At 36.1% G+C, this 14,439-nt stretch overlaps 1 protein-coding gene across 1 annotated transcript in view; it reads right to left on the bottom strand.

Moving 5' to 3' along the window:
* The window catches only part of LOC122812852 (microfibril-associated glycoprotein 4-like), a 75,555-nt gene that overhangs the window by 41,867 nt on the left and 19,249 nt on the right, over positions 1-14,439 (bottom strand). The window contains exons 3-4 of the mRNA XM_044084893.1: positions 6,991-7,142; positions 2,725-2,821 (exon numbers count right to left, since the gene is read on the bottom strand). Of these exons, the coding sequence (XP_043940828.1) occupies positions 2,725-2,821; positions 6,991-7,142 (249 nt within the window). The remainder of the gene's footprint in view (positions 1-2,724; positions 2,822-6,990; positions 7,143-14,439) is intronic.

The raw sequence follows: 14,439 nt of genomic DNA, 5'->3' as shown, positions 1-14,439 counted from the left end.
GTGATACATCATATATTTAAGAGCATACCTTTTTATTGTGGTTGCATACACATACCATATCAATGGGGAGACATGAGCTATAAAATCTGAGGTATATGCACCTTTTCCTTTATTTATACATAAATTATTTCTCTTCATTTTACCTTGGTAATTATATAAATTAAATAAGGGAGTACACTACATTTTAGACTAATGTTATCATCTCGTTAACTTTTCATTTTTCTTTACCTTTAAGGACCCTAGCCTATATTCCCAATTGCTCCAAAGCACAATCTGGTTAAGTGACTTGCTCAAAGTCACAAAGTAGGTAAACAAAGGTGGAAAGATTCAAACCCTCCATCTGTGCAGCAGGAAACAACTCTTTAATAAGCCAGAGCTTTAGTCCTCTGCACCAACTACCATTGTAACAGTTTTTAACTAAATGCAGAGATTTATTACAATCCGATCTTGAAGAGAAATCTGTATTACAGTAATATGTAACAATGACTACCTAATCAGACTGTTCTGATCACTCAAAATAATGTAGACTATAAAACCTGACAAAAGTCAACCCCTTTTGCAGTTGCTAGCGGCTGTAATGAAGGCACTGCAAAACTACTTCAATGCAACATGTTTAGACTATGGAAATGCAACATGTCTGGACAATATTACACAATCTAAACATATTAATTAATTCATTGTTTGCTGCAATGAATAAAGCACAGCATGCAGCAACGTTTGTGCAACAACCCACAATTCATACACAAATCAGAAGTAGTATTGAAACTAACACAATTGGGGGGAGGGGGGGTTAAACAGCTTGCAGGACACCTACATCTCTTTTTTGACATCCATACTTCTTGGACATCAAGAATAGCTATACCCTCTGACACTGGTCAGACATACTTGGAAAGCTAATAATGTTGCTTTGTAGCAATATAAACTAACAGTTAACTGGATATGGACAAATAGATATCACTTGCATTTGAATTTCATTTAAAATGTATTTCACATTTTACAGAAAAAACACTGGCGACCACTATCACATTGAAAACTACTCTTTTCTGTTGAAATTCATATTTAGTAAAAATAAACCTGGCAACCCATTAAACTACAAGTAGAGAGACCTGCTGGGATTCATGCTCAAATAGCAGGTAGTAAAGTATTAACTAGAGCCTAAGTGAAAGATGCAGGAATTCAAGACAAATGCACAACACATTTACTAACAGCCTGGTAATAAGTGTCCCTTTTCAGGGGCAGCCAGGAGTAATATCTGGTGGAGTAACTGTGCAGAATCAAATAGAAGACAAAATGGCTGATGGAATCATACAGTGCACAACAGAAAGTAGTTCTTTAACAGCTCACAGCCTTACTCATCTACATGCACTTATTACTCATTCCTGCATATGCAAGTGCTGCTGCCTTGCCTTCATGGGAATGACTGATTCACTATCAATCTAACAGCATGTTCCCACTTTCTGTGATATTTCAGAACTTGTGTCAGGAAATCTTTCATTGGCTTTGCATCACAAATTTCACAGAGAGCAGTGAAAGACACTGTTTCAAGAGAAATTGGTTTGGACTTCTCTTTTTAAAAAGAACCCAGCTCAGACTTTTTTTTTTCAAATTACTAGTATTATATGTAGCCCCTCCCCCAAGACAGCACCAGACCCTAGGCAGCCACCTAGTTCATCTTGTGCTGAATCTGGCCTTTCAGGGAGGAGAGAAATTAAGTTGCAGAGTATTTCTTCTTTTTTTCTTGTATATGACACCTGGAGATATCATTCTATACTCCAAATACTGCCCTTTGTTGTACTGTGACTGTATAATTCAGTTGTCCACTCATAACATTTTGTTCACATGCATATTTCTTTCCATTTGCATAAAATGTTATGTCTACAATTTAATTTACATGCACTTCTCATTCTCTTTCTGTGTAAATGCTATCAAGTGCCTGACAACCCATTCTTATGCATGTCCAGCTAACAATACTGTATATAAGCAAATACCGGACAGTTTTAAAGTCCCTATGTTAGCCTAAAAATTCAAGCAGCTGAATTTCTGCACACTTTATTGAATACTCATTCTTAACCTAGACATGATTTATATTGGACCTTGTGATCCTTTGGCATATATTAAAATTAAAAACGATTCATGATCTGAGTTTTCAGAATGTTAGGTTTGTGTTCTTGGATATGGCCGTGAAAGAAACAATTCTGTCTCTCTTACATGTGAGTTACAGTTTATTGCAATTTTGTGTGTGTCAAGTAAGTGCAGTAAAAAGAATTCATGCATGTTCTGCAGCTGAAACTGAAAGCAAGTGAAACATTTAGCTCAAAGAAAGACAGTTTAACATATTATAAATTAATCACTGTCTCTCATAAATAAATACAACTGCCATAACTGTAAATGTAATTCTTCATTAATGCATTATCATTGCTGACATACATTAAAAAAGTCTGCTAAAGAGGCAAAGCTATTTGATAGCAAAAAATGCGACTGTAGTCCAACTTTAAAATATGTACACACACTGCATGCATTCTTTGCGAAAGATGAGATCACTTCACTTTTCTGTTCAGTGCACTGCAGAGAATAACCATATTAAAGCTAAGCATAAGAATATGTAATGCAGCATTTACTTGCACAGTTACACGGCTGCTTAGATACTTTGTTAAAGAATTAACATAATATAAAACACTGTTCAAAGAGTATTAGCTCATCTAGTAGGCTTTATACTAAGCATACCTAGCCAGTATTCTCCATCAGCCACCCCAAATCCAGACTTGTAAGCATTCCAGTTTTGGTAGAAGTCTACAGTTCCATCCTTCCTCTTCTGAAACACCTGTTAAGAAAAGTGAACATCTGTTTTACTATTCCGTGGTAAATGGACCATATAATATCCACCTTATTGCTTATCAGACCTAGTTACAAAGCTTACCTGTTAAAAATGTTGGGCACTCATAAAAAAGTCGCTATAATTTTTTGTTTGTTAGCGTTTGTCAAAATGTATTTCTCCGATTCTGAAGCATCTTTGTGCAACGTTACAGTTGCAAGCATTTTTATTTAATTTTAAATAAATAAAAGAAAAAAAAAGGAAAAAAGAAAATTATAGAGGTTTATCTAGAGTGGGGGGAAGGGGTAGCCACCTTGGGCACAAAGATGCAAGATGTTAGGGGGCACAACTGGGCAATGCCAATCAAATGGTAATATAGTACTAATATTCATTTATGTACCAGTATTTCTGAATGCTGGTACAGAAATTAATTCTGATACTGCTTTTGTGGTCAGAGGTGCAGGAATGAAATGATTTAGCATTTCATGTGCAATATGAATTGGTGCAAGCTACTTGCTACAAATCTAACAAGTTATTTTTTTTTCAGTTTTAAAGGTAGAAGCAGAACTTGGACCACTCCTTTTTGGCATTTACTTCTCTGAAGTCAAGGCCAATGTCAATGCTCTCTGGCTGACTAAATTTGCTGATTATTGAACAAATTAGGAGCTGTCATTGAACCCCACAATGACACAAGGCAGGGCTGACAGAAAAACAACTGGTGTTAGAGCCATGGACTAAAACTAAATGCAGAGAAATGCATAGTAGTATCCTTTAGGAATTAATCCACCCCTGGTAACTACCACATTGACAACACACAGTAGTCAGGGACTTACGGACACAGACAGTAATCTAGCCTTTGGCCATCATGTGTCTACAGTAGTAAGGAAATCATTCTAACTTATAAACAAATGTATGGCATGTAGGTCCAAGGAAGTTATTGTTCCAATGTATTACACATTCATCAGACCTATTATTGAGTATAATGTCCCTGTGGTATGTAGCTAACCAGGCATATCCAACAGTTGGAATGTCCACAGAGGTTCCTCACTAAAAGAATATAGAGCACAAGTAAAATGTCCTATGCAGACTGCCACAAGGTCCTATCCCTGTATTGTCTCCTACAGGCTTTTGAGGGGAGAACTATGCCTGGCATGCAAGGCATTTTCAGACCCCACTCTAATGGACCACAACTGGATATCCACAGTACAAACAGCACCAGAATTGCCTATTCTAAAGACTTAAACCTTGCCAGTTATAAAAATAGGAACTTCTGGAGAGAGACATGTATATATCAAAGATACTACCCCATCTCTGGAAATGGCTCCCCATCCATCTGAAGCAGAGTTCTTCCCGAACCTAATTTAAGTGCAACTTAGACAATTAGCTAGGAAAACAGAAATCCATCCCTGCTTTGGCACCTATGTCTCTAAGACAGAGGAAACCTGTAAATGATTAATCTTCCAGGCCCTGCTTGTAAATGCTTTCACCTTCTAAACCCCTGCTTACACTTATCATGGGTACCAGAACTTGTCAGAGATTTGGGATGCATGGCTAGGCAAAAAAAAGATGTTGTGGTTGTTACTCTAGTAAAACACATATGAACCTATGAGCTTTTTTCTTTTCTATGCTCCTCAGTTTGGAGATGAAGGACATAGAAATGGGAGCTGGCTTGATCTTGAGGTTAGGAGCACAAGGGGATTGGAAAACCTTTTTTCTTTTGCTTCTCAACTATAGTTGAGGGGTGCCAAATTGGGTTACAGTATTGGGTGAAAGAAAAGAAAGATAAGCTATGGCTCTCATAAAGCATTACTTGGATTTTTTTTTTTAGTTTCACTGTTTACTCATTTCTCTGCTTTTCCCTATAACCATGCCCATAAAATGATGTCATGATACATACTTTGAGTTGCATACAACTGCAAAACATTCTGGCTAAGCGAAGCAAAACAACCCACATTGTAAGAGTAGCAAAAACCACAGAAGAGATCTTAAAGTCTTATGTTTGAAGGACAAAGAATAACTGAAATTAAGTATGGTATTACAAGATTAATTTGCAATTCTGGCTCAAAACATGGGAGAGGTAATGCTAATGTCTGGGAACAGCAATGTGATATACGAAAGTAATAAGGCAATTCTGAAATAAAAAATAAATAATGAAGATAACTGCCATTTGCAAACAGAAGCACATATTACACTTTTAGAAGTTCTGGCACCTAAATTTAATGAAGAATATACTCAAAATACAAACTCATTAAATAGTAAAATGAGAAGACATGCAGTTAAATATGGAAGCTCATACATAGACTTATGGGAAATCTGCATGACAAAGTAAACTACCTTAGAACAGACGAGGTGTATTTAAACCATACAGGAAACATAATTTTGGTGTCAAAGTTAACAAAAAATGTAAAATTTTTCAAAATTGCCTCTGATAAGACTATGAAACAAATATTGTGGAGTGACCCAACTGACTTGTTATGAAAGGCAAGAAGTTTGAACAACAACGTGATAGAACTAAACACTGGTATGTGTCTAGTTCTGTAAGAGAATAACGTGCAAGGATTAGAAATAGAGTCAAAATACATCACCAGTAAGAATACTTCTACTGATAAAGTTGGAAGTTTTGTAAGGGCTTAGAATAAACCTCTTCCTAACAATGTGTGAGCACAGCGGATGTAAGCATATCTACTGAAACCACCTTTCAGTCTAAAGGTTTGTTTGCGGAAAAAAAATGAAGGGTAGTAGGCAAAAGGACGAGTATTTTTTGACCTTTTTGAAGTATAATTCTTCAGTGAGAAATAAAATAGAAAGGACAGGAAAGCAAAAGCGCGGCATTTTTCTTATGTAGCTACAGTATACAAGAAACAGCAGCAACAACAACAAAAAATACAAACATATGAAAAGTTATAGAAATCCCTGATAAAGAGATTGCTACAATAAAGACTGATTGTAATCAAATGACCAGTGGTAGGAATATGTGATAAACATTATGTCAACAAGGGAGGGGACTCATGCTTAGGGAAAACTCTGGTTGAGTCTTTAGACAACAATATCTGCCAAATCATATCTGTGGAATTGATAAATGGGGGCTATGAGTAAATTAAGATCAGAGTGTGCTGCTCAATGGATATTTCAGTGTTTTGTATTTCAATGGTTGTTACAAAATATATCTGCTCATAGGCTTTGGAAAATGTCAATTATATTTCCATATCTAAAGAGAATAAAGATAATAATCCATCTAACTATAGACTAAAAAGTCTCATGTATATCCTAGGTAAAATAGAAAGAGTTTTATTGAAGTTGATTCTACAAAGAGAAATAGATTTAGCCATATAAACATGTTTTTAAAACACGTGACAATAGAATACCACCTCACCTGACATTATTTGCCTTTAGTTACCGGACAAAAACTATTTGCTGTTATACCATACCAGAGAATCATTCAGGTAACAAAAGGCTGGAGGATTAACATATTTAACTCATTCCATTCCATTGTACCTAACTGGAAGACAATATGGAGTCAAAATACACCACTGGTTAGAAGACTTCAGCTGATATATCTGCATGCTTTGTAGGGGCTTAGAATAAGGCTCTTCCTATGAAGCTGTCTTAAGATGTTCAAACAAGCTAAAAATGTTGGAATCATACCACATTTCTTAAGTATCAACTTTTTATTTCTTAGAAATTCAACTAAAATGCCCCAGACAATGTTCTTAATCAACTTGACTAGAATACATGAGATATAGATTGGCCTAAAGCTTTTTCAGTTCCTTTTTGACATTTCTCTTATGAATCAGAATGATTATTGCTTTCTTCCACACTGATGTTAAGACGCATCCTTAAATACTCTGATTTATATGGAATTTTACTAATTATATGATTAAATGAAATTGAACTAAGATGGAAGGCTATTAGATGCTGTTGAGTCAGAATGTATTCTTTCCTCAGCAACCTTCTAATGTATTCCCTATAATTTCAATTAGTTCAACATTGGGAAGCAGAGAAATTCACTGCGAACAAACTCATTAAATATGTTATTAGGCTTTGTCTCCATATAATAGCCCTGATAAACCACATCTAATTTAAAAATCCATTATTGAGATTAAAACATTTTAATGATACCTCACATATGTGACAGCACATTGTAGTGCATGATTTTACATAGTTTAAAATAAACTTACTGTCCACCTCCCTCCATCGGTTTCCATGTCACAGTAAACATTTACTGGGGTGTACGGTCCTGCTGGGTAGATTTGATAAACACCATTCTTACGATGCCCTTGATTGTAGATTTCATCACAGGACAGGGGAAAGCATTCTGAAGGCAGGCACTCTGGAAAAAACATACATTTAACCGGTAATAACCCAATTGCATCTCATTTAACACCTGTTTTATAAAGATCAGTGAAATAGCAATTGACTGAGGCAGGCTATAAAAAAAACAAAAAAAAAAAAAGAAGAGTAGGAAGTACAAACATTCTGTAAAATTAATGGGGAATGTATTCTTTTGTTATGATTGTCAGCATTTGGGACAATGTACGACAGAAACATAAACAAACAGAAGATAATTAATTGTTCTGGTTTTTGAAAATCAAACAGATTTGTTGCGTTATTAGGAATTATTTTAAGAACTCACTAACAAACTGTACATTATAAAGCAGAGGATGTAGCAGTAAGCATTTGTGCAACTGAGACAGATTACTGAGTACTGGTTGTCTAATCACAGTTACACACAGGATAAGAAGGCTTTATCGCCCAATTACTGGATTTATTGTTGGTACATATGATCTGGCAATGCACATCAAGTGGGTTGTTATATTTGAAAATAACTGGCTACACTTCATGCCAGACACCTGAGGAAAGGTGTGGCTTTGTGAATTAGAAATTCAGCGAGGATTGCTGTTTCTGGTCTTGGAAGAAGGTGGGATACACTTTCATTACTGACAGCTTACCTTTCTTCCTTCATTACTGACAGCTTACCTTTCTTCCTTCCTTCATTCATTGTCTGATTACCTACTTAATCCAATGCAGGTTCATAAGGGAGCCACACTGTATCCTGGTACTGAGCAAGTATGATGTGTAGAAGGTGGCCTTGAATGGGATGCCAGCCAATCACAGGAGGTACACACACACACACACACACACACACACACACAGGCAATTTTGAGAAATGCCAATTAATGGATTACACATCTTTACAATGCCAGAGAAAAAAGAAAACGCAAGCATCTGGCAAAAGCCAATATTAATACAGGAAGAATATACAGGCTACACAAAGAAGGTTGGAAAACTTTCATATAGTCAGTTTATTAGACTGTCCTCTGTTCTGGGGGAATCCTTTCTTTTTAGGATGTCACTATACTCCATTTGCCTTTTAAACATTTGCTTACCAGCAACCTACTATAAATCTTTATTTTGCTTTTTAAAGAAAATTGTGGAGGGAACACTAAATCCCTTGATAAACCTGGAGAAAGGGGAATGAAAATCTGAGAGATCCCTTGAATAAGCTTTCCTTTCTCATCCCACTTTTTACTGACCTATAGAGCAGAAAGCCAAACAACTATTTCTCTATTCAAAGGAGAGTTCAAACTTCCATTTTTGATATTCTCTGGCAGGTTTACAGAACACAGCTGGGCAAACCTCCTCATAACAGTTCCATTGGCAGCAGTCTTGGAGTTATCACCAGAATCACATTCGCATTTCAAACAGTCTGTAGTCACAAGACATAAAAGAGGCCTGTTCATACAAAGCTAATTTCTCCACACAAGAGGAAACCGATCACGAAATATTCCTCATATTTTCACATAAACTTCACCGTATGAGCTGAGCTGAGAATTCTAAAATCAAGTTTAGCAATATACCCAAACTGTATCCAAATATTTCCCATCCTTGTCAGAAGGACAGGCATTATTATTATTATTATTATTATTATTATTATTATTATCCAAATGTTTAGGAGCACCTGGATTCACTACAGCAATAGCTATTGGGTCTGATATGGGATAACTGTAGAAAAAAAATAAATGACTGAAGCACTTTATATATCTTCTTTTTTTTGGGTGGGGGGGGCATCAGGCTGCTTTTAGGAAGATTGTAGACTGAAAAACATGCTCCACAGATGGAACAGGAGGAATAGGAGTAGGATCTGAAAATTTCAGTTGCAATAAATCATAATTCATCCTGAAGAACTGAGAAACACTGCTGTTTTCCCACTGAAACAACCGATTCATTCTGGAAATAGTTTCAGAGAAACACAATCCTTAAAAAGTACTTCCCAGTGCCCCCTCTCTTCAGAATCTGAATACGAATTCCATGGTGACAACACACAATCTGTACCTTCAGAATCATTTTACTATTGAATCTTTTCAGAAAATGAAGAGTACATTTTTCTTTAATCAGAAGCAGCCATACAGGAAGGGCCAAGAGCCTCCACTAAACACTGAGATATGCACACTAAATTACTTCTGACCATGGTAAATGAGATAGGAAAAGCCATAAGTTTAGGTTTTTGTTCCTTTTTAAACAAGGGGTTTTGAAGAAACAGATCCACTTTTGCCAGCAACAACCTCCCTAGAGATGGGCACAGCTTTTTTGCTAAGCAGAGTGGCATTCTCTGTCCCTTCTGCTAGGGCTGTCGAGTGGCTGTCCATTGCCCACCAAGGGCACCCCAACAGGTGTAGAGGATGTGTCTTACCCTCATGTCTATGGTAGCTGTAGGAACTAAACCAGCAGGAACCAAGGAAAAAGATGTGGTCCGAGGAATTTTTCGCCACAGCACAGTCACCCACCTTGGGGTGAGGCACATTTTCATCCTGTTGTTATGGCAAAGGTTGCTTAACAATTTTCTTCTTTTTGTAGCTGGAAGAAGGTAGAACTGAGAACTGGTAGGTTGTTCCATGGTTAAAGAGAAACAAGTATTGGATTCCCAGGGGAAGCCTGGCAGCAATAGTTGGTAAAATGGATAAAGAGTAATGTTTACCACAAAAATAAAAAAAAATAACACTACCACCTAAAAGTTTACAAAAGTAATGTGACGGTCATTATAAACATGTTTTCCACAGTTAAGTTTTATAGAAAAAGTAAGCTTTCTATCATAAAAGTAAAGTGGAAGTTTTCTTTTCCCTGAATGGAAATTATCTGGCCAGAAATAAAATGGTGTTGGCTGACATTGGTCCTCAAAAGCACACCGAGGAGCACTCACTTCAGCATCAGAAAAACTCTGAAGGGGTTTGAGACCCAAACTTAAGTCAAGCTGACTAAAGGTTTGGGCATATGGAAGGTGCCCTGAAAGTTTAGGTTGTTGCTGGCTATTATATCCTTAGCAGGATATAACCCATAGAGCTTAGGCTACTGCAACAATGATCCTTATGAATAATATCTAAACATCCGGATGGAGTCATCTACCTACCTAGATAGATGTCAGTAGGTGTCTTTTTGTGGAATCTGATTTCACGGAATCATAAATTACTTAAGAAAATTGTTGAAAACATTTCCTTGAACGCTAATTTTGCCAATTTTATATGGAGCAAAATGAAAATTAGGGTGCAAGCCCAGCTTCCTCCCCACACCCCTTATTTAAATATAATTCATGGTTTGCACAGCAATGACAAACACAGAAAAGATTAGACGTTGTGGATCAATACTGAACACAGTATGTACAAGCAATGATTGACTATACACTAGATGTCTGTACTTTTTCTATTAATAATGGACAAAGGCCCAAAAATATAGACTTGTGTCCATTCAAGGACTTGCAAATCACAGAAAACTGTACATTCTTGATGATTTGATCAAAACCTTTCCCTGGACTCATTAGATCAACTTTTTTTGTAAATTCAGTGATGCCCTCACCTTCTTGATATTCCTTGAGATTCATGGTTCTAAAATAAGTTCTTCTGCTCCTAGTCCTTAATTATCTCCTGCATCTACTTAGGACTGAGACTATTTGGATTTGCAGGTTCACTGGTTCAAAGGTTTGGAGAACAAACTCCTATTGGTCACTGATGAGCCCGATACCCACTGATCCTATGTTCAAATGTGCTGTTTCCAATTTAATCATAAAATTCAATTTAATCATACAATTCTTCCTTGGAGGTATTAATTCATAAGCTGAGTTTAACTGACAGTTGATTTCACAGGCATGGAAGTCTTTGAGATGTAAAGTTTTAATGTATATTATTTATTTTTGTTGGGGCTGAATGCTTTCTTGTTTACAGGTCAGCAGTATTATAGACAAAGGGTTTAGACTATATATATGGATTCCTATTACAAGAATGAAAGTTCACTACTTCGAACTTGTAATAGGAAGCCTCACTTCACTTTAACAAAAGTGAACTTTTGTGTAAGTGCACTTCACCGAAAACACCGCAGCACAGTGGAGGGCATAAAAGCTATGTCTTCCACTATGGTACGATAGTCACGGACCTTAGGGTTAGGGTAAGAGGATAGTTAGTAAAGCTATCCCCTTACCCTAACCCATGCCCTAACTCTAAGGTTCGTGACTATCGCACCATAGTGGAGGACATTGCTATACTATCCCCTTACTATGACCCGTGCCCTAACCCTAAGGTACACGAGTACTGCACGGAAGTTCAATACAACACCAGTTTGTTGTACTGAACTTCGCGTAAGTGCACTTTCAATTAAGTGCACTTTCGCTGCAGTGAGCATTCCATGCACTATTTCGAATTAGTGAAAATTCGATCTAGTGTATGGAACCCATATTATATATATTAGTACTTGCTGCCCATTTTTAATATGGAAATGGCATCTACTTATTGCATCATAGATAAGTCAATGTATTAATGCATAGCACAGTATATCCGTCAAGCACTACCTACATATGGTGGGAATACAGCAAATATGCTATAACCTATTAGATACCAATATGTGTGTAAAAATGCAAAACGGATAAAAGATGAGACCTATCCTACTTTAGCTTGACTAAACACATTTATGAGCTCTTCTCTAGTAAACTGACAATAAATTGTGTTAAAACATATATAAATAATGCATATCATGTAAACTAGATTTTGATCTGATGAAGTTCTGCTAAGTTTTTGATTCTTTTTTCTTGGTTTTAAGGAGGTTCAGCTATTAATTTAGATACTCAAAGAAGTACTTGTTTTCCCTGTGGTTTAATGTTTTTCTTTAAGGGGAGGCATCTTACAACTTAAAGCTGGAAAACCTTTGTACCTCACTACAAAGATCTCAGTGGCTCTCCACTTCAGTACAAATGCCTGATGAAAAGAGAATGAAACAAAGAAAGGACTGTTTGTTGCTTTTTACCTGTTCTGGATTTGGAAGTTCAGAACAAGTAAGGCAAGTCTATGAGCTGCTAATAAGTTTTGTCCTGTAACCCTGGGTTTCACTGTTGCGCTGTCATCTTTCCTGCAGCATGTGTTGTTGTTTAGTCATTTAATTGAGTCTTGACTCTTTTATCCTCAAGGACCTTATCACACTAAGCCTGTCAGCAACTGTTTTTAAGTTTCTATAAATTCATATTCATTACTTCTGTAATGCTGTCTATACATCTTAGCCTCTGCTGTTCCTTCATTGTTGCCTTTAGTCATTCCTAGCATTTTTTTCTCCAGGGAATGCCATATTCACAATGTGTCCTAGACCTTCTGGTAAACAATCTGGATTTATTCATTGCTTTTGTTTACTGGGAAAGTCCAGCTGACCACAAATCCTATCTAGTATGTTACACTATAGCATTACGCAGTTATAGCATGCGCCCATTTTCAGTGGAGGCCCAGGGAGAAATATTTTCCATTTAACAGAATGAATACAAGATTTACATAAATGTACATAAATAGACTAGTGATGATATGACAGCTAATCAAAAAATAAATGTACATGCATAGAGTAGTGAATATGCATATAGAGAATAATAAATGGTCATACTTAGATTTGCAATGATACGAGAGTTAAATGAAGACTAAAGTAAAATATTAGCTAATATCAAGCTTATGAGTCTAGTTGCTTTCATTTGGAATTGGTTGAAAATAGATATTGAGTAGGAGACAGTTAAGTAATGATAGGATGAACATGGTTACAAATTATGAAGGAGTATTGAGGAGGTCCAGGTAAAAAGGAGATAGAGATAGTAGTGTAGATGGGTAGATGATATGATTTCCTTAAGTATTGACTGATTTGATCTTTTTGCAATTCATGGAATTCTCAACACAGTTCAAGGGCACTGATTTTCCAGTGCACAGCATTACTTGTGCAACTCTTATAACCATATGTTATTACTGGGACAGCATAGCTTGGACTTTTGTTGACAATGTTATATCTTGCTCCTTAATATCTTTAGACTTGCCACAGCTTCCCCTCCTAGAAGCAAACAGCTTCTATTGTTTTATCTTGCAGTCAATATCTGCATAGATCTTTGAGCCCATAATAAAATCTGTCACTGGCTGTACTTCTGTATCTCCCTACAAGTAATTGATGGTTAAGATGACACACTTAATTTTTGAATGTTAAGCATTAAGTAAGCTTTTTTAATTTCTGTATTGACCTTCGTTAATAGGCTCCTGCTCATTTTCAACCATCACAGCAGTATCATCTGTATATCTGAGGCAACTTTAATAGTAGCATCCGATTCATTTAACCAAGCATTTTGCATAATTTATTCAGCTTATAAATAAAATAAATAGGGTAACAGTATTTTGCCTCACACTCCTTTACTAAACTTGAAGCAGCTATTCCATATTCACTTCTGTTACACCAAATCATTCCTCAGTAGGCTAATAAGGTCTATCAGTATCCCCATTTCCCAAAAGTGCAAAGATTTGACACAATCAAGTGTTTTCCCCCTACACGTTCCCTTGATTTCTGTATTATATTCTGACTATTTGGTAATTTGAGTTCTGGTCCCTTTACCTCTTCTAAAACCCAACAGTTCTTAAGCATTAATATACAATCATACGAGACAAGTTCAGCTGCTCAATAATTTGAGCATTCTTTAATATTGTCCCTTTGGGGAATATAAACTGATAATCCAAAGGCCCCTTGCTGTGTTTTCTAAATTTTGCTGGCAAATTAACAGCAACACTTTCAAAGCAACATATTTCAAGATTTTAAACAATTCAGATGAATCACTTCCTGTAGTATTTTTTTTTTTTCACAAGGCTAAGGCCCATTTTCAGGAACATCTGGCCTATTTCAGGTAATGATTAAGTCTGAGTAAATCATTTAAACATACATTGCTCATGGGCAAATCCTGAAGACAGGTATAGTTTGTTTACTTGATTAAAAATAGATGAAATAAAAATAAAAAAACAAAATATGCTGCATAACAAGACAAAACAAAGAAGAATGCAATAAAAGCAAAGTTCCAGTAACAATGTAGACACGTACATTACAGCTGTTGACTTATTGGATTATTAAATGTACAGTTGTGAAGTTGGCCTACAAAGCAGCAATACCAGTATTTGTTCTACTTTTTCTCTTAGGCTTTGTCAAACCTCCATACTAAGAAAAATGAAGCATATAAATTATATCCAGATAATAAAAGTGCAGTGGTGCTCATATGTAAGGTTCTTGACTTCTTTGTTACAAACAGTATGAAGCAGATTTGGTTACTTAAGTCTGAATGATACATACAGTCCAATTACTCAGCAAAT

Source organism: Protopterus annectens, chromosome 10.part0, assembly GCF_019279795.1.
Source record: "Protopterus annectens isolate FY-2018-M chromosome 10.part0, PAN1.0, whole genome shotgun sequence".
NCBI classification, from domain to species: domain Eukaryota; kingdom Metazoa; phylum Chordata; order Ceratodontiformes; family Protopteridae; genus Protopterus; species Protopterus annectens.
This window is presented reverse-complemented; position numbering and strand designations above follow the sequence as displayed.